This window comes from Triticum dicoccoides, chromosome 1B, assembly GCF_002162155.2.
Source record: "Triticum dicoccoides isolate Atlit2015 ecotype Zavitan chromosome 1B, WEW_v2.0, whole genome shotgun sequence".
Classification (NCBI taxonomy): domain Eukaryota; kingdom Viridiplantae; phylum Streptophyta; class Magnoliopsida; order Poales; family Poaceae; genus Triticum; species Triticum dicoccoides.
In genome coordinates this window covers 592,351,992-592,370,401 of record NC_041381.1, presented here as the reverse complement: position 1 = coordinate 592,370,401, position 18,410 = coordinate 592,351,992, and the positions used below count along the sequence as shown (strand labels likewise).

At 43.5% G+C, this 18,410-nt stretch overlaps 1 protein-coding gene and 1 non-coding gene across 2 annotated transcripts in view; one reads left to right on the top strand and one right to left on the bottom strand.

Annotated features, from left to right (window-relative positions):
* Window positions 1-9,764: 9,764 nt before the first annotated feature.
* On the top strand, window positions 9,765-9,836 carry TRNAD-GUC. Its single transcript has one exon. It is a non-coding gene; the product is annotated as a tRNA-Asp (tRNA).
* Window positions 9,837-10,202: 366 nt separating this feature from the next.
* Window positions 10,203-18,410, bottom strand: part of LOC119348960 (carnosine N-methyltransferase-like) — a 9,149-nt gene continuing 941 nt past the window's right edge. Inside the window, exons 2-18 of the mRNA XM_037616971.1 lie at window positions 17,611-17,683; window positions 17,474-17,517; window positions 16,793-16,835; window positions 16,547-16,717; window positions 16,226-16,381; window positions 14,765-14,830; window positions 14,574-14,618; window positions 14,389-14,462; window positions 13,644-13,708; window positions 13,497-13,563; window positions 13,283-13,396; window positions 12,554-12,627; window positions 11,162-11,259; window positions 10,901-10,960; window positions 10,747-10,815; window positions 10,625-10,678; window positions 10,203-10,524 (exon numbers count right to left, since the gene is read on the bottom strand). Coding sequence (XP_037472868.1) covers window positions 10,453-10,524; window positions 10,625-10,678; window positions 10,747-10,815; window positions 10,901-10,960; window positions 11,162-11,259; window positions 12,554-12,627; window positions 13,283-13,396; window positions 13,497-13,563; window positions 13,644-13,708; window positions 14,389-14,462; window positions 14,574-14,618; window positions 14,765-14,830; window positions 16,226-16,381; window positions 16,547-16,717; window positions 16,793-16,835; window positions 17,474-17,517; window positions 17,611-17,683 — 1,345 coding nt within the window. The 3' untranslated portion in view covers window positions 10,203-10,452. The remainder of the gene's footprint in view (window positions 10,525-10,624; window positions 10,679-10,746; window positions 10,816-10,900; window positions 10,961-11,161; window positions 11,260-12,553; window positions 12,628-13,282; window positions 13,397-13,496; window positions 13,564-13,643; window positions 13,709-14,388; window positions 14,463-14,573; window positions 14,619-14,764; window positions 14,831-16,225; window positions 16,382-16,546; window positions 16,718-16,792; window positions 16,836-17,473; window positions 17,518-17,610; window positions 17,684-18,410) is intronic.

The following is an 18,410-nucleotide window of genomic DNA, read 5'->3' as shown; positions in this document are numbered from 1 at the left end:
TTTTTTGTTTTGTTTTCTGCATTATTTATTTTCTTTTGTTTTTGATTTATTTTTTAATTCTTTTTGCTTTTAGGTCAGCAAAATTATAAACTTTCTGTTAGTGCCATTAGTTTTAGAAAAATTATAAACTTTCTGTTAGTGCCATTAGTTTTCAAATTTGAATAGTTAAAATTTGAATTCTTTGAAATTTGTGTGAATCACAAGTTTGTGATTAACTTTTCTAAATAATGAACATATATGCGCCTATAGAGAAAATTCAACCTAAATTCATAATAAATTTCTATGAATTTCAGAGAAATTCACTATGAATTTAGGTCAAATTCCCTGTATAGGGGCATCTATTTTCATTTTGAGAGGAGCTCAACAAGGCAGAGAGGGACGGGCTTATAAACCGGTGTGAGTGCCCTTCGGTTGGCGAGGTGAGACTAAACTCTGAGCGCAACAAGGACCAACCCTTTAGTCCCGGTTTGTGGCACAAACCAGGACTAATGGTCATGGGCCAGGGGCGAGGCGCATTGGTCCCGGTTCGTGCGTGGAACTGAGACCAAAAGGTCCAGACGAACCGGGACCAATGGCCCACGTGGCTGCCCTCTTGAGAGTGTTCTTGGTGAGAACATAGTTGACAAGAAGCAAACCGGGATTAATGGTATTACGAGGGCCGAACCATAAGACATTAAAGCATTTCAAATGAACTCTAAAAAAGTTGAAAGTTGGCATGGTATCATAATTTCACCCACATAGCATGTGCATGTACAAAACGGACAATGGTATCATACTCGTCTGTTACAAAGTTGGCATGGTATCATCATAATAGTTGCGGGAGAAAGTCTTCACTTTTTCTTTCCTTGTGTCATTTGATTATTGCGCCGTAACCATGGATAATCTTCATCGTTTATCAGGATGCTTGGGTCAGCCTTGACTTTGAAGGGAGGAATTTCATGAAACTTTTCATAATCTTTAGACATGTCTGCCTTGCCCTCCACTCCCACGATGTCCCTTTTTCCTGAAAGAACAATGTGGCGCTTTGGCTCATCGTATGATGTATTCGCTTCCTTATCTTTTCTTTTTCTCGGTCTGGTAGACATGTCCTTCACATAGATAATCTGTGCCACATCATTGGCTAGGACGAACGGTTCGTCAGTGTACCCAAGATTTTTCAGATCCACTGTTGTCATTCCGTATTGTGGGTCTACCTGTACCCCGCCTCCTGACAGATTGACCCATTTTCACTTAAACAAAGGGACCTCAAAATCATGTCCGTAGTCAAGTTCCCATATTTCCACTATGTAACCATAATATGTGTCCTTTCCCCTCTCGGTTGTTGCATCAAAGCGGACACCGCTGTTTTGGTTGGTGCTCTTTTGATCTTGGTCAATCGTGTAAAATGTATTCCCATTTATCTCATATCCTTTGTAAATCAATACAGTCAAAGATGGTCCCCTGGACAACAAGTACAGCTCATCACAAACATTGTTGTCACCTCTGAGACGTGTTCCCAACCAACTGTTGAAAGTCCTGATGTGTTCACATGTAATCCAGTCGTCGCACTGCTCCGGGTGTTTGGAGCGCAGACTGTTCTTGTGTTCATCGACATACGGGGTCACCAATGTAGAGTTTTGTAGAATTGTGTAGTGTGCTTGAGACCAAGAATATCCGTCCCTGCATATTATTGAGTCGCTTCCAAGCGTGCCTTTTCCAGTCAGCCTCCCCTCATACCGCAATTTAGGGAGACCTATCTTCTTAAGGCTAGGAATGAAGTCAACACAAAACCCGATAACATCCTCTGTTTGATGGCCCATGGAGATGCTTCCTTCTGGCCTAGCGCGGTTACGCACATATTTCTTTAGGACTCCCATGAACCTCTCAAAGGGGAACATATTGTGTAGAAATACGGGCCCCAGAATGACAATCTCGTCGACTAGATGAACTAGGACGTGCGTCATGATATTGAAGAAGGATGGTGGGAACACCAGCTCGAAACTGGCAAGACACTGCGCCACATCACTCCTTAGCCTTGGTACGATTTCTGGATCGATCACCTTCTGAGAGATTGCATTGAGGAATGCACATAGCTTCACAATGGCTAATCGGACGTTTTCCGGTAGAAGCCCCCTCAACGCAACCGGAAGCAGTTGCGTCATAATCACGTGGCAGTCATGAGACTTTAGGTTCTGGAACTTTTTCTCTGGCATATTTATTATTCCCTTTATATTCGACGAGAAGCCAGTCGGGACCTTCATACTGAGCAGGCATTCAAAGAAGTTTTCTTTCTCTTCTTTCGTAAGAGCGTAGCTGGCAGGACCTTCATACTGCTTCGGAGGCATGCCGTCTTTTTCATGCAAACGTTGCAGGTCCTCCCATGCCTCAGGTGTATCTTTTGTCTTTCCATACATGCCCAAGAAGCCTAGCAGGTTCACGCAAAGGTTCTTCGGCACGTGCATCACGTTGATTGAAGAGCGGACCTCTAGGTCTTTCCAGTAGGGTAGGTCCCAAAATATAGATTTCTTCTTTCACATGGGTGCGTGTCCCTCAGCGTCATTCAGAACAGCTAGTGCGTCGGGACCCTTTCCAAAGATTACGTGTAAATCATTGACCATAGCAAGTACGTGATCACCGGTACGCATGGCGGGCTTCTTCCAGTGATCTGCCTCGCCTTTGAAATGCTTGCCTTTCTTTCAACATTGATGGTTGGTCGGAAGAAATCGATGATGGCCCAGGTACACATTCTTCATGCAGCTTCCCAGGTATATACTATCGGTGTCAAGTAAACAGTGCGTGCATGCGTGGTATCCCTTGTTTGTCTGTCCTGAAAGGTTACTGAGCGGGCCAATCGTTGATGGTCACGAACAGCAACGCCTTTAGGTCAAATTCCTCCTGTTTGTGCTCATCCCACGTACGTACACCATTTCCATTCCACAGCTGTAAAAGTTCTTCAACTACTGGCCTTAGGTACACATCAATGTTGTTGCTGGGTTGCTTAGGGCCTTGCATGAGAACTGGCATCATAATGAACTTCCGCTTCATGCACATCCAAGGAGGAAGGTTATACATACATAGAGTCACGGGCCAGGTGCTGTGATTGCTGCTCTGCTCCCCGAAAGGATTAATGCCATCCGCGCTTAAAGCAAACCATACGTTCCTTGGTCACTTGCAAACTCATCCCAGTACTTTCTCTCGATTTTTCTCCACTGCGACCCGTCAGTGGGTGCTCTCAACTTCACGTCTTTCTTACGGTCCTCACTGTGCCATCACATCAACTTGGCATGCTCTCCGTTTCTGAACAGACGTTTCAACCGTGGTATTATAGGAGCATAACACATCACCTTTGCAGGAACCCTCTTCCTGGGGGGCTCGCCGTCAACATCACCAGGGTCATCTTGTCTGATCTTATACCGTAATGCACCGCATACCGGGCATGCGTTCAGATCCTTGTACGCACTGCGGTAGAGGATGCAGTCATTAGGGCATGCATGTATCTTCTGCACCTCCAATCCTAGAGGGCATACGACCTTCTTTGCTGCGTATGTACTGTCGGGCAATTCGTTATCCTTTGGAAGCTTCTTCTTAAATATTTTCAGTAGCTTCTCAAATCCTTTGTCAGGCACAGCATTCTCTGCCTTCCACTGCAGCAATTCCAGTACGGTACCGAGCTTTGTGTTGCCATATTCACAATTGGGGTACAACCCCTTTTTGTGATCCTCTAACATGTGGTCGAACTTCAGCTTCTCCTTTTGACTTCCGCATTGCGTCCTTGCATCGACAATGACCCGGTGGAGATCATCATCATTGGGCACATCGTCTGGTTCCTCTTGATCTTCAGCAGCTTCGCCCGTTGCAGCATCATCGTGCACATCGTTTGGTTCCTCTTGATGTTCAGTAGCATCACCATATTCAGGGGGCACATAGTTGTCATCGTACTCTTCTTCTTCGCCGTCTTCCATCATAACCCCTATTTCTCCGTGCCTCGTCCAAAGATTATAGTGTGGCATGAAACCCTTGTAAAGCAGGTGGGTGTGAAGGATTTTCCGGTCAGAGTAAGACTTGTATTCCCACATATAGGGCATAGACAACACATAAAACCATTCTGCTTGTTTGCCTCAGCCACTTCGAGAAAATCATGCACGCCCTTAATGTACTCGGAGATGTGTCTGTCATCGTACATCCATTGCCGGTTCATTTGTGTGCATTATATATAATTAAGTGTGTCAAAAACCATTATAGAACATCATGAATAGATAAATAAGTGACCAAATTAATAGAAGTTCATCATCACATTAAAACCAAAGTACATACATAGTTCTCATCTAACAACATATAGCTCTCCAGAGCATCTAATTAATTAAACCATACATTGAAACTATGTAAAACATTTCAATGCGAAAACAAATGCGATCATAATCACAATCAAGGTAACAACTGATCCAACTGCATAATGATACCAAGCCTCGGTATGAATGGCATATTTTCTAATCTTTCTAATCTTCAAGCGCATTGCATCCATCTTGATCTTGTGATCATCGACGACATCCGCAACATGCAACTCCAATATCATCTTCTCCTCCTCAATTTTTCTTATTTTTTCCTTCAAGAAATTGTTTTCTTCTTCAACTAAATGTAACCTCTCGACAATAGGGTCGGTTGGAATTTCCGGTTCAACAACCTCCTAGATAAATAAAATCTATGTCATGTTGGTCGGCATAATTTTCATAAAGAATAAATGAACCAATAGTTATGAAAAGATAATATATACCACATCCGAATCATAGATAGGACGGGGGCCGACGGGGCCGGATACCAAAACCATCGCATTATATAAGATGCAATAATAAAAGTAAGAAAATAGTACAAGTATCTATATAAACATACAAGTAAGAATATTTTTCCTTTCAGAAAGAAGATAAGAACAAGAGGCCTACCATGGTGGTGCCGGCGATGAGATCGGCGCGGGTGATCGACGGCGGTGAAGACGGGGACGGGGCATGACGGACCGCTAAACCTAGACAAATATTGAGGAAAATGGAGCTTGGAGGTCAAGCTTGGAGAGGAGAAAGCTTAAGTAGTGTGGCTCGGGCATTCCATCGAACACCTTGTGTGCATAGGAGGTGAGCTAGAGCACCACCAAGCCCTCTCCCCCTCGGTAGCCAGAAAAAATAGAGCAGTGTGCTCTGCTCTTACGCGAGGGGGTATATATAGGCACCTCATTGGTCCCGGTTGGTGGCATGAACCGGGACTAAAGGGCGGCCTTTGGTACCGATTCATGCCACCAACCGGGACCGATGGTGGTGGGCCAGGAGTGAGGCCCATTGGTCCCGGTTCATCCCACTAACCGGGACCAAAAGGTCCAGACGAACCGGGACCAATGGCCCATGTGGCCCGGCCGGCCCCCGGGGCTCACGAACCGGGTCCAATGCCCCCATGGGTCTCGGTTCTGGACTGAACCGGGACTAATGGGTTGACCCGGCCTGGGCCTTTGCCCCCTTTTCTACTAGTGGAAGGAGAAGGAAGGAGAGGTGCAGGAGGAGGAGGTGAAACATGGGGCACATAGCAGAGTGTATCGGGAAGAAGAAGAAAAGAAAGATCATCCACAGAGAAGCTCGAGGAAGAAGGACGTGGGTAGTAAGAGCGAGACTCGTTAGAGGTCACATCACGCGAGATGTGCAAGCGGCGACCAACAAGGTCCCAACAGCGATAGCCCTTGTGCTCATCACTGTAGCCAAGGAAACGCACTCAACCGACCGAGCAGTCAGTTTGGTGCGTTCTAGCGGGGCAAGAAGGACATAGCACACACATCCAAACATACGAAGAGCTGAGTAGTCAGGAGATCGACCAGTGAGACACTCCATAGGAATGCCACCCTGCAGAGCAGTCGATGGCTGAATACTGATGAGATAGGTGGATGCAGAGACAGCCTCAGCCCAAAAATAGGGTGGAAGAGAAGCGGCAATCATCAGTGCACGAGCCGTCTCAAGCAAATGATGATGCTTACATTCGGCAACGCCATTCTGAGCATGAGCACCAGGACATGAGAACTGGGCAAGAGTACCTTGTTCTGCGAGAAAACCATGCAACAGCTGGGAGATATACTCTCCAGCGGAGTCAGCACGAAAGGCACGAATGGGCGTAGAAAACTGGGTGTGAACCATGGCAGCAAATCGTTTGTATATAGAGAGAACCTCGCTACGAGATTTCATAAAGTAGAGCCAAGTGTAACGAGAGAAATCATCAATAAACAAAACATAGTAACGATGACCACCTTTCGAATCAAAGGGAGCAGGACCCTAGACATCAGAATGAACTAAGTCAAAGGGACACTGAGATACAGACTCGCTAGTAGGATAAGGTAACTGGGTCTGTTTGTCAAGTATGCAACCATTACAATGTAAGCAAACATCTCCAGATACAGACCCTAAGAGGCCCTGACGAACTAAAGAAGACAAGCGAGAGTCTGTGACCAAGACAATGATGCCACTACTGGAAGGATGCAGACGAAGAAGTAGCAAGAGCATGGGAGCTGGCATATGAGACAGTAGCGGAAGGAACATGAAGCCAGTCAACCTCCCAAAGGCCCTCAGACTCATGGCGCCGAGGGTCAGCGCCAACCAAAGCCTGAGTGCGACGATCCTGAACAGAACAAGAGTCGGCATCAAGAATGACACAACAACCATAATCAGTAAGTTGGGCAGCGGAAAAAAGATCCATGGTAAGACGTGGAACATGAGACACACTAGGAACCGAAAAGGACGGAGTGGAAAAGATGCCACGACTAATAACAGGAAGAGGTGTGCCATCGGCAGTGAGAACATTAAGAGGAAAATCAAGAGGTCGAAGAGAAGATAAAGCAGAAGAATCAGAAGACATATGAAAAGAAGCTCCAGAATCCAGAACCCACGAGGATGTACCCGACTGAGTAGGCTCTGGCGGTGGCGGAGTGGTGGTGGCTGTCATAGTGGCAACAGAACCCGTCGAGGAAGAACCAGATGAAGCTAACACGCGCTTGAGCCGCATAATATCCTGGTCAGTGAGCGACGAAGTCGAGGAAGACGCACGAATCCCACTCGAAGAAGAGTGCTTCAAGTCTCTTCGCTTCTTGTGACAATCTGACGACCTGGTTGGTTGCAGTAGCCACAGAAGGTGTGCAAGCGCGACCGACCCTCTCCTGAAGAAGGGTAACCCGCCCCCTGAAGGTGTGGGCAGAAGCAGTGGAGCAGAGGACACAGGAGCGCGGGTAGCAAGAATAGTAGGAACCACAAGCAGACCAGCAGACCGGAGGTGTGTCTCCTCAGCACGAAGCTCTGCAAGCACCTCCGAAATAGGAACCCGACCGCGAGCGAGCAAGTGAGCACGGCGAGGCTCAAACTCAGACCGGAGATGAGATAAGAACTCATGAACCCTCTGAAACTCCAAGTCAGACCTCGTAGTCTAGCAACAACGACAAGTGCCACAAACAACTGTCCGCAGTGAGTCAAGCTGACGCCAGATGGCAGAGCACTGAGAGTAAAACTCATCAACAGACGAGTCACCCTGCTGAAGAGCATGCTCCTGTCGCACTACAGAGAGGTACAGAGCATCACCAGAGGGCTGATAGCGCTGACAAAGATAGGACCACATCGCTGCAATAGTGCCGAGGCCCATGAACTCCGAAGCAAACTGAGGGAGGACACTCGCAGTGAGAATAGCAGCAGCACGAGCATCATCATTGCACCACTGAGTGTAAGCAGACAGATCATCCCGGTAGACAAAAAGAGCATCGGAATATGCAGATACCTGCTGATCGTAGGCAGCAACTGCAGCATCATCAAAAGCCTTGGCTGCATCCCGATCAGCCTGAGAAGCCTCAGCAGCAAGCACCGGTGGTACTGGCGGAACAGGAGCAACCGGAGCAACAGGGCAAGGCGGACAGGATACCTCTCTAGAGAGAACGCCCCACAGCAGAAGACCGCGCATGTGAATACGCATGAAACCCGCAAACTCGGCATAGTTGGTGCCATCGAAGATCACCGAGCACCGAGGAACAACGACATAGCCTGAAGAGGACATGAGGGAGTCACTCTTCCCGTCTCTATTTTTTTTGTCAATGCAGAACGCCCGAATAGAATCCGGAGCGAGGGGCCCGAACTGTATTCGGATCGAGGGGCCCAAACTGTATGCGAGAGGAGCCCCGCTCACGAGCGGCTTGAGGAGGCAGCAGCACTCGAGGAGGCTGGCCGCTGGAACGATGCCAGGCAGCAGCGGCCGGTACAGAGCAGCAGCAGCCAATCTCGACCGGACACGGGACGGGCAGGTCCCGGCCGGATCCGCGACGAGGGGCGTACGAGCGGCAAGGAGGAGCCCCGGCCGTGCACGGGACGAACAGGTCCCGGCCGGATCCACGACGAGGGGCAAGGAGGAGCCCCGGCCGTGCACGGGACTAGCAGGCCCCAGTGGATCCGCGGCGAGGAGGATCGGGGTTGGGAGCGGCCTGAATCGGGCAGAGAGCGGCGTTAGCCGGACGACAACGAGATGGAGCGAATCGGGGGAGGAGAGCTAGCACGGAGTTGCAGCGTGCGGGAGAGGGAGGAACCTAACATCTGATACCATGTTGGATAAAGAGCAACTAGCTTTACTGAGGGCCAAAGGCCAGTACATATACAGATGTGGTAAAGTGCAGAAAAGCCCCTTATACAATGGGAATGTACACAAATAACTATACACATCTAACAACACCAACGGGGAGACCAAACCCACCATCCCCAGGTTCAGCAGCGGAGCCAGAAGGTGCAAACAACAACAAGGATTGGCAGCATGATACATACTACAACCCAGAATACAGTCCACAGAAGAAGAGAAATACAGTCCGTCCAATTACATAGCCTCTTCGGAGTTCTCGTTAAAGGATTCAGGGTTAAGGTTCTACCAAAGTGATCAATGCAGACAATAATGATGGAGAAGCCTCGCACCCGTCCCTGGACCTGGCGTGCGAGAAAGATGGTTTCCAGTGGGCAGTGGCGGATCCAGGATTTGAAGTTACCAGGGGCGGGGTTTTGTAGGAAACAAAATTTTCAAGCCACCATGAAATGGAGTAAGACAATCAACGGAATAAATTGGCCAAATAGTATGGATTCAGGCAAGACGATCAACATAGTTAATATTTCAAAATAGTTTCATTCTTGAGGCGAAAAATATATAACAGAGCTGAAATTCATATAAGGTCCACTTCATCTTCCTAGGTTCGTACAACATCAAATTTGGTACTAATTAACTTTGAAGAATTAGACAAATGTAAAAAGGAATATAGAAGCAAGAGAGCAAAAGATTAGGAAAGATTGAACGAACTTGCTGTTTGTTGTCTCTTGGCTGGTCGCTTGCTGCTTTAAGCAAGGCGGTTGGCGGTGGCGATGCAGCCTCCCGCGCGGACGGCAGCAGGATCAGGTGGGTTCCTCTCCTTCCCCATCGAGCAACATCGGTTGGGGAAGGGCCGGGGCAGCGCCGCGGCGAGGTTGCAGTGTAGGGTGCCGTGTCATGGAGGCGAGGAAAAATTTGAGGGCGGCATGATCGCGATATACGTGCTGGCCGATTTGGTTTCCAATCGATAGAAAACACTGCTTTCATGCAAAAAAAAAAGCATTACAGAAAAGTTGTAGTATAGTGGTAAGTATTTTCCGTTCGATTACAGAAAAGTTGTAGTATAGTGGTAAACATTACAGAAAATCATTACAAAAAAAAACATTGGTTGCTTGGCGGGGCGTGGCGCTAAGTAATTTTCCGTTCGATTGGAGCACAAGCCAGTCGTTGTAGTATAGTGGTAAGTATTCCCGCCTGTCACGCGGGTGACCCGGGTTCGATCCCCGGCAACGGCGTTCTTTTTTTTTTCCCTTTCCGTTGCCCTCGAGTCTGAATATTCCCTTGCGCTATACTAATTCGGTATACTCAAAATACACCTTGGTACAAAATTGACAATCTCACAAGGATGAAATATCATTAATTTTCTATTTACTGGTCGATCCCATCTTTTATGGAATCAATTCCTTTTTTGAGTTACACCTGGATTTGGTCTATAAATCAGGTGGGCGCAGGCAAAGATTATCTCGACAGTCTCACCTTCGGCTGCTAAAAAGCATCCCAGCCTACTGCCACTTCTTTTGGATTCGTCGTTCTTTACAGATTGATTACTGGCTGCCGTTCTTTTTTTCCCTTTCTAATATAGCCTGGTCAACTGGTCAGCCTTTTTTGTGTACATCACACCGCCGTTTGCTAAAAGTGACTCAAGGAAATCATATCACAGGATTCACAGCACAGTTTCGCTCTGAGGTTCGAGTATCAACAGTAGCATATCATGGTGCGACAATGGCGGCACCAACACATCATCCTCGTTTGTCCCAGGATAAACATCACCAATGGGTCCGGCCCAAATCACTCTTTCTAAATTTCTAACAGCTTCGACCCGAATTTCACACCAGACAGAGGATCTTCACCTCACTGGCGCTTTTTAGCTTTCGATCGAGACGCGTCCTTCCTCATCGTCCAAAATGCCACGCGGTATCGATTCTGCAACTCAAATCAGATGCCAGAGATAAGACCGGTTGCCGTACATAGATTGAATTCAATGTTATACGTCACGTAATTCAATCAGCTCTTGGTAGGTTACCTGCATCATCGATACCATATTTGCTGTGTAAGTGGTATCTATCATTTTCTCCACCTGCAAATTGCATGTTAATAAAATCTGTGGAAGCGGCAACAGTCCATTTATAGTGCAGAAACCCTCACCTCCATCACAAATCCATAATGGTAAGCTACCCTTTTCACGTCTTCCAAACTTAGTTCGATAGACATATCCTGAGTTCAAGGAGACAAATTATGTCAACTGATAATGCCACCTTCAATTAGTATAAATAACGGGGGTCGAGAAATGAGTAATTACATCATCTGGTCCATAGGCATCAGCAAAGTGATAAAGAAGCGGACCCATGTTTACCCAGACCTGTTGATTCAAATTGCCGCAGTTACTTAGTGATTACAGTAAATAAACAAAGAGCAGGTATAATACCACTGGATAGTGGAGAAACAACTTATAGTACTAAATAATGACTTCCTACCAATCAGCTCACAAAATAACATGTGCAGTGCTGGTTCTCATGAAGAATAGATATTATAATTAAAATATTAGAGCAAGAGAACTCACTCCACCATCCTTGAGAATTTTTGATATTATCTCAATATATTCAACAATATTGTGTGCCGTATCGAGGAAGAAGCAAGTTACAACAGCATCCCATGCAGCTGGAAGAGCAGATAAGAATTGTAAGAGTGTCAAAATAGCATTTATCCAATACGCAGGTACGGACTATACAAAATAAGAAAAGTAATAATGCAAACAGTAAACAGAGAAATGCAAGAACATTGAACTCCAAGAGGACTTCAGCTTGTTGTCATCCATGAGAAAAGTAATAATGCATCAGTAGCCTACATGGTTACAGAAGGGGTGTGCTTCAGTCCTCTCCAAGTTAATAGCGACAAATGCAAAGCAGATTAAATTAAAGGCTTGTTTTGCAACCACTCAGGCACCCACCACATTAGTACAAAACTGTTGACATTTTTCTTTTGAAGTTAACAAAGGCATTACTCCTAACGCAATTTATGTATTATATGCAGCCCTGAAACAAAACCAAACAAAGTAGTGGAACAAAAAATACTGAATATGTTTCCCGCGTAAGCATCCTTCGTACTTCATATGTACATGATGCAACAACAGCACAGATTATGATCTGGCTGTTTAACCCAATAGAATATAAATCATGCTTTTCCTTGTGATTTAAAATTCAGACAACCTGACAGACAAAATCAGCTCAAATTTTCATCTCCTTTTAGGATACAAACAAGATGCAGCTTGCAATTATTAACACGTTTATATGCTTAGACAAGATGGAGTGATGGACTGACCCCATTACAGGAGTACCCATGTGTCAATAATTGTTTAATCACAGTGCTTCTAACAATCTAACCACCTTATTTCAGTTTCCTGCAGTTACATGCCTATTTAATGGAGGATTGTAGCAAGCAGAAGCACAGTTAAGCTGATTCTGAAACAACATATAACTCTTTAGTTCAGAAAGTTGTGTAAGGATTAAATTTTTCTTCATTAATGCACCTAAAACTAGAAGCTTTCCTGGTCCGTGAGAAGAAAGTTCAGTATTCCTTTAACATAATAACCAATAGTTCATGTGGCAAATATGTGCACAACAAGCCAAAGGGCCCCAGAACACTCTTCAAATCATAAATCATTTTGACCCCTATCCAACTAAAAGGCATCATGTCCAACAGTTAGGTTAGCAGAGAAATGCATGCTGACATGAATATGTGGCCACACAAGAAAGGATCGGGTCAGGATTGATGATATACGTGATAGAGTTGGGGTAGCACCAATTGAAGAGAAGCTTATCCAACATCGTCTGAGATGGGTTTCAACTCTAGCCTACCCCAACTTGTTTGGGATTGAAAGGCTTTGTGTTCTTGTTTGTTTGACCCCTGCTTTGCTTACTAAAAGCCCCAATCATAAGAGAGCAAGTGATCTTACATTCTTGGCTTTCCTCATTGTAGACCTCTACAAAATCTCCAGCACACATCGAAAATCCTTCAGTTATCCCAGCACTGTTAATGGAAAAGAGAACCCAAATACAAGTGAGCTAAATATACCAACGTGAAACATACAAACATATGACAATCAGTGTATCCGTGAGAAATCAAAGTCCACTCGATAGAAATAAAATTTCAGCTTTTGCCTACAGAATAAAAAATGCCAGCAGACTGAAACAAGCTCTATCAGTAAACTCAAATTCTAAAATGAAACAAAATTTAGATTAGGAAGTCAAATGTAACTATGCATGACACATTTTTTAATGCCAAATGCAAATTTTTAACATCCAAAAGTCAAAATTTAGTGGATAAAAAAGTTGGGCCCTCAAACTATTTCCATGGACCCAGGTGACGATTTTCAAGTTCCAGGACCTACATGACACCCCAGAAATAGTTTTGAGGACCCATAATGCACATTGATCTTCGCAAATATTCCATAAGCTGATTTGTATTTCATACAGAATCCTACAACACAATTTACCTACAGATGTAGTCAGCATAACTGTACTTGGGCCCATGGAAATACTATAATCTAAATGCACTCAATAATACATATATCCCAAATGTACAGCTTGCACCAAATGTACAAAGAATGATGCGTGGAAACACATTATTTTTGTAGAGGTGCTGACACTGAAAATAAAGAAGTTAAACACAGTGTACTCAATACCTTGAGGGATGAATATCAGGAAATGAAACAGCCCGAAGTTGATCTTTGTCTGAAAGAGAATTGCAATTGTTGTGTATCCAAGGATAAATGGTCCATTCATTGGCCTCTTGGGTGCTGATAGGAATATGTGATATTATTAGCATTATGAACACAGTTTGATAAAGATGCTGATTGCTTATAATATCTGTAGCACAGAGTTAATAGATTGGCATACTGGTTTAGAATGAAACTTGAACAGATCATCATGTAATATGAGAACTCATTTCCCTGGCTTACAAAACCTGTTCAAGGGGGAAAAATACAGAATTACAAGAAATATATTGTATTGGCTAATCTTCAACTGAACATCACCATACAGTACCCAGAGAAGAGATCTCCAGAGCCAATCTCCCAAGCCCAGCACCAGGGACTAAACATGAAGGTGGCCTGTGATTTTCAGAACATACACAGATCAGTGCTGGAAGACTAGAAGTAAATCTCGAAGGAAAAAACTTCTGTTTGTTTGTGATGTCAATGAAAATGCTTGGATCCACCATCAATAGCAACTAAAAGAACAGTAATTTCCTCCGCAGTTCGGCTTCGGTGGCATTTATCACGCGCTTCTGGCCCAAGATAATAGACTAATATAGCTAAAGCCTGAAGGAAATGTGCTAATAAATAGTAGTACCAGTACGCCTGTAATCAAAGATACAAGAGTACAAAGACAAAACACAGATCTGCAACAACATTGCCAATTTGTTCCTTCTGCATGATTCGTTGGACAAATAGAAAAATAGGAACGCTGAGCCTCACAGGATTCTGGGAGCGCTGAGCAGGTTCAAAACATGTTTTCAACATTACGGAGAAAACAATACTATCTGAAATGATTTGCCAGTTCTCATTATAATAAGCCCCAGCCCCACCCGCCAAGCAAGCAGACTAGTGAACACAAACAAAAAGGAGATGACACTGTTAGATATTCCTATCAACCAACTATCCCACGACGACAAAAAACTATTGCCAGTGTCCACTCTTAAAATCAAGATCAATTCTTAATCTTAGCAAATGATTTGAAAATGTACAGTGGCTCTTCATTACTGAAACAACAAGAGACAATGCATGTTTACCTGCTTCGGTCAGGAAAAAGACGATTAAGTTCCTCAAGAATTGGTTTATAGCACTCATCACGTTCAATTTGACCCTGGGACAAAAACAATTAAAGGTAAAAAGATAAACATTAGAACAGTACAGAAAAATAGAAGGTCTACATCAAGCGCATTGTAAAACAATCTACAGTTGAACAGAAAATTACCTCCTGGGCCCAGTCTCTCACAATATTTCTTATGATGCATCTTACCTACATAAATAGTTAAAAAAGTGAATGCTAGATGAATCAAAGCAGATAGAATTCTGAGAAGAACAATTACTTTGTCAACGCCAAGAAAAGGAGAATGTATCAAATGCAGGCAAAAGGAGAATGTATCAAATGATAACAACAATTACTTTGTCAACGTCAACTGGAGGAACATCCAGTGGCAAAGATGGAGCCCTGCGGTGCCCTGGAGTTACCTGAAATGAAGAAAACAGATTCGTTATAATCAACGGTTATTTAAACACATTATTATCTACAAATAGAAGGCACAAAAGATTATATTATAGAACAGGAATCGGTGCTTGATAAACTGAAAGTGGTTCGTGAAATGCTTTGTGATATCCTGTCCTAAACTTTATGAATAGTTCGCTGTTAGCTGAAGCATTGACTGGTTCTGCAAATTAGGAAAGCTGAACCATTTCCAATTTTAACTTAATGTGATGGGAGTTTGCTATGCCCAATCCTTAAATTTTGGTGGGGAGGCTATGGCATGGCACCGACGGCTCAATCACTCTGGCTAAGCTGCAGGTTACCTGACCTGGCACCCCAATCACCTTCTGTACATTTCTTTTGCTGGTGGTACAGAACGATCTCTATGGTGCCAGGTTCTATGCAGGCTGGGCTGAACTCCTTGATCACCCTTTGTGCTTGGATGATTTGGAATCATCGAAATGATTGTGCCCTCAACGGGAGTTCACCTAATGTCCAGAAGGTGCTGCTGGCTATTAAGATGAGGCGCAGCATTGGTGCATGGCTGGGGCAAAAGGCTTGGTTAGCTGACCATGGGAGAGTCGTAGTTTGGCCATGGTTGAGTGTTGGTCATGCTTTTTCTTGCTTGTGGCGCTCTGTTTATAGCTGTTTTAGTGGAGTATGTGGGTGTGTGTTTGTACTCGAGGTACATTTGTTATTAGTGCAATGCTGTGCAGCTTTCCTGCGTATTCGAGAAAAAGGAACTGCATGTTGCCAGGTTCCAATTTGGCTTAAATTAGTTCAAAATTCACCCAATGAATCTTTGAACTTTTGAATAAATCCCTTGAAGGCACAAATAAACGCCATATAACCCACTTTTATGTATAAATCAAAGAACACAGGTGAATGTTCTATTTGTATTTTCTAACACTATGAAGCTCTTTAAAAAATGTCGAACTTCTCAAAGAAAGTGACTATGCAACAAAACCCTCGACGATTGGTACCTGGAAGAAAGAGTACCAGTACATTACCTGGTTTACTCTTTGCCAGGCATATTTTTGCAATACAACCTCCTGAAATAACTTGGGGATAAATCTATTCGTCACATACCCTATTTACAGAAGAGTCTTTATAAAGCGCATTTGAGTCTAGTCCTAAATTCAGCACATATCACAATCAGAAGTTCAGAATTATCAGGGTCTTTAAGTAATGGTTAGTGGTAATATATTGACTGATGTCTCCTGAGACATATTACAAGTTCTCAAAGAGAACATAACAAGCATTTCCATGTTTGTGCACAAGTCATTTAGACATTTCAAAACAAAATTATATCTGATAGGAATTTTGAATTATGCATAGGTGAATTATTTGGAATAAAAACGGATCTTGCAACATGAGCTTACATTTTCATCAGTAGAAGATGCAAAACAATCTGTATCTTGACAGTTAGCAGCTGCACTCGCATCTTTACCATCATTACATGATTTATCTTCACCTTGGGATATCCCCAAGTTGCAGGCAGCAGGCTGGGAGCAGCCCACCATGTGGACTTCCTCATCCTGTTTAATATAAATCAGTCAGACTATACATGCAACATAAAGGGGAATTCGGCAACATATCACCAATGCTGTAATCTAAAAATATGATAACAGACTTCTAAGTGAAAACACTCATTATCATGTTTAATGTTTTAAGAAATAAACTGATTCAGACTGAGGAATTACCTTCTTGTTCTCAGTTTCTCTAGTATTTGCACCTTCCTCTGGGCAACAATGCTGAGCAAGCAATTCAGAATTATTTATGGTATCAGCATGACTATGTCCGTGCATGTGCTCTGCACAATCATGACAATCACCATCTACACACTGACTCATGTCGAAAGGAGGTTCAAATGCCTGCAGTTCTTTCTTTTTTAAGAATACCATCACGTGCATTGCAGTTTTCATCAAACAGTCTCAAAAAGACCATACCTCAAGCATATTCATGATAAAAGATGTATTCATGGATATACACCTGCAGGTAATTATGCATCAAATAACAGTAGTCAAATTGTTGAATCGATCAGCACTGTACAGTACGCTATACGCACAAAGGCTTCTGTACAGATAGTGCTACACATGGATGGAACAGGGGGGCATGGTTACCCCCATGGTAAAAAAATGTCTACCCCCGTTTTCTAATGTATTTGCCTTGGCAATACCTCACAAGTGAGGTTCTTTGTTTAACTCCTCCCTCAACCAACCACCTAGTATAAATTTTCTAGCTCCGTCCCTGTCTTACATGTAATTATCACATCTGATACTGATTTATAGCACATATTTTAAACATATCTATAATGCACAAGTGCCAAAACACTATTTATAGCACATATTTTAAACATATCTATTGAACAAGCATGGCCAAAATTAATTTGAAAAGGGTATAGGTAGTTTTTTCTTCATAATAAGCCAACGACTTGAAGATAGAGCATCATCATTAAATCCCAGATAAATACGAATAAAATGAATCAATTACCCAGAGTCATATCAAAGATCTGAAAAAGTGAGGTTTGGTGATTCCATATAGACTAAATGAATAAATTACAGTTAACAAACCACTATTTCAGATGATGTACAGCTTGAGGTGGTCCAGCATTAAGCAATATTACTTACCATCTCAGTCGTTGGTACTTAAGACCAAGGTGAAATAGAAGTTCCTAAACAGAGAAAGACATCAGAGAGCATATAGCATTATATAACCTGGATAAATAAAAAAAGGTGAATGCGGGGTGACCCTATGAAAACTAAACCTTGTGGGCAGGAGAAAGCTTTTTGAATGAACGTTCATATCTCTTGACATCTTTCTCTGCTGCATCTTGATAGCTGTTACAAAAGCAAAACAACAGTATTTTGATATTCGAAGAGAACAGGAAAGAAAGGGGGTATGCTGTTTCCATGTCTTTATCTTCTATAGATATCATTTTGTGCTATCACTAATCAATAAAAAGCAGGAAACATCGTAATTGTGTGACATCAATGATGAAACATCAAAGAAACCAAGACCTGGAAAAATATAAATGTCCTGAATATGGTGTTTTAAGTACATCCAACAGACCAACTAAATCCTAGCATTCATATCAGTTAATCCGCCATGTGCGCACTCTGATTAATATAGCCACATTTCTTGACCATCTTACACACCCTCCAACAACTTCAATCCACAACAATCAAATGCAAGAGTGCCAGGAAACTCCACATTGCGTGGTTATCTTTTTTGTTTCCCTCTAACATGATTAAAAAAACAGGCGGACCCATCCATGACGTTCGGACTGACGTGGTTGCTACCAAATCCAATCCACTATCGCTTCTCGACCATTTTACACACCCTCCAATGGCTTCAATCAGGAATAATCAAATGCAAGGATACCAGGAAACTCCGCATTATTCGTGGTTATCTATTGATTTTTTTTCCATCTATAACATGATTAAATAAACGGCCACTCCCATCCCCAACCTTCAGACTGACGTGGTTGCTCGCAATCCAATCCACTATCTGCTCCAATACATCAATGTTTACATACTGAATCTATCTTATCCACCCTGACCCATG